The sequence below is a fragment of the Citrus sinensis genome, chromosome 3 (genome assembly GCF_022201045.2).
Source record: "Citrus sinensis cultivar Valencia sweet orange chromosome 3, DVS_A1.0, whole genome shotgun sequence".
Classification (NCBI taxonomy): domain Eukaryota; kingdom Viridiplantae; phylum Streptophyta; class Magnoliopsida; order Sapindales; family Rutaceae; genus Citrus; species Citrus sinensis.
In genome coordinates, this window is record NC_068558.1 from 47,281,334 (window position 1) to 47,282,590 (window position 1,257).

Below are 1,257 nucleotides of genomic sequence, written 5' to 3' on the forward strand. Positions count from 1 at the left end.
GCAAAGAATACGTGTGTCGGCTGGCTAGACATGGAGGGGCTGGTAAGGGAAACCCTCAAGAAACCTCATTACCAACTAGTCTACTACAATCTCTAAATTAACTTGTCACCAGCAAGTTCTCAAGATTCCATCACATTATATATGTAATTATGATAAAATAAAAATATCAATTACAATCTCCGTCTCTCGTAAGTAAGTGGTGATATCAAAGATCATATAGAAATTGAAATTTAGATTATGGGAAATTGTGTGTTCAAAGGATTCCGTGAAGTAGAGGAAATGATAAAAGTGGTGACATCAAGTGGTGGCATAATGGAGCTCTACGCACCCGTCACAGCTGAAAGCATAACCAACGAATTCCCAGGCCACGCCATATATCGAACACGTGACTTCCTCTCGCAACCACTTGTGCACAACGAAGAGCTTCACGCAGGGCAGCTATACTATCTCTTGCCACTCAACAAAAATTTCACTACTACCAGCACAAGATCACAAAACAACCAAAGCAACCGCAGCGCCAGCATGTCGTCATCTTCAGTCCCCGCGTCTTTGTATCGCATGTCAGTTGATAGTCAGAAGGTGTTGAACTTGAAGAGATCAGCTGACGCTGAGGTTCTGCCGAGGTATAATAGTAATAGCAGTGGGGTTTGGAAAGTGAAGCTGGTTATAAGTCCAGAGCAGTTGGCGGAGATTTTGGCTCAGGAGGCTCGAACCGAGGCGTTGATTGAGAGTGTCAGGACTGTCGCTAAGTGTGCCAATACCGTCTCTTCTTCTCTGGCCAATTCCGATCAGTGGAGTGTTTCTAGTAGTACTTGGAAGGGATCCTGTTCGTGTGAGAGGCCAGGTGTGGATATTTGATTTGATTAATTTGCACTTGTATTTATTTATTTATTACCAGTTTCTTCGTTTTCGGGTTAGAACTATAATTGTTTTGTTGTAGTAGTTCCTAGCATGCACATGAATATACGCCCTGCCATGAGGTTTAGGAGTTTCTTTTTTATTTTATTTTATTTTTTTTTAATTTTTTTAAGGTTATATCATACGCTCTGATCAGTTTGGGTTTTATTCAAGTAGGCATATATATTTATCACATTCCAAGTAGTTGATTATTGATTATCTGCTGACTATGTATCCTGTGAAATTCGTGTAAAATTAAGCATACAAAGCTTTCAATTAAGCCTATGAGGTTCTAAAGATTAATTGCATTAATCTTCTTATATGAAGTTTTGAGAAGAACATTATTGATCAGCCAAAACG

The 1,257-nt window shown here is 39.5% G+C and overlaps 1 protein-coding gene across 1 annotated transcript; it reads left to right on the top strand.

Annotated features, from left to right (window-relative positions):
• The first annotated feature begins 237 nt into the window (after window positions 1–237).
• Window positions 238–858, top strand: LOC102619951 (uncharacterized). The gene has a single exon (XM_006491297.4). The coding sequence runs from the start codon at window positions 238–240 to the stop codon at window positions 856–858; it is 621 nt and encodes a 206-aa protein (XP_006491360.2).
• Window positions 859–1,257: the final 399 nt, after the last annotated feature.

Excerpts from the sequence above, each read along its gene's own strand:
- LOC102619951 (XM_006491297.4), top strand. The coding sequence starts at position 238 with ATGGGAAATTGTGTGTTCAAAGGATTCCGTGAAGTAGAGGAAATGATA.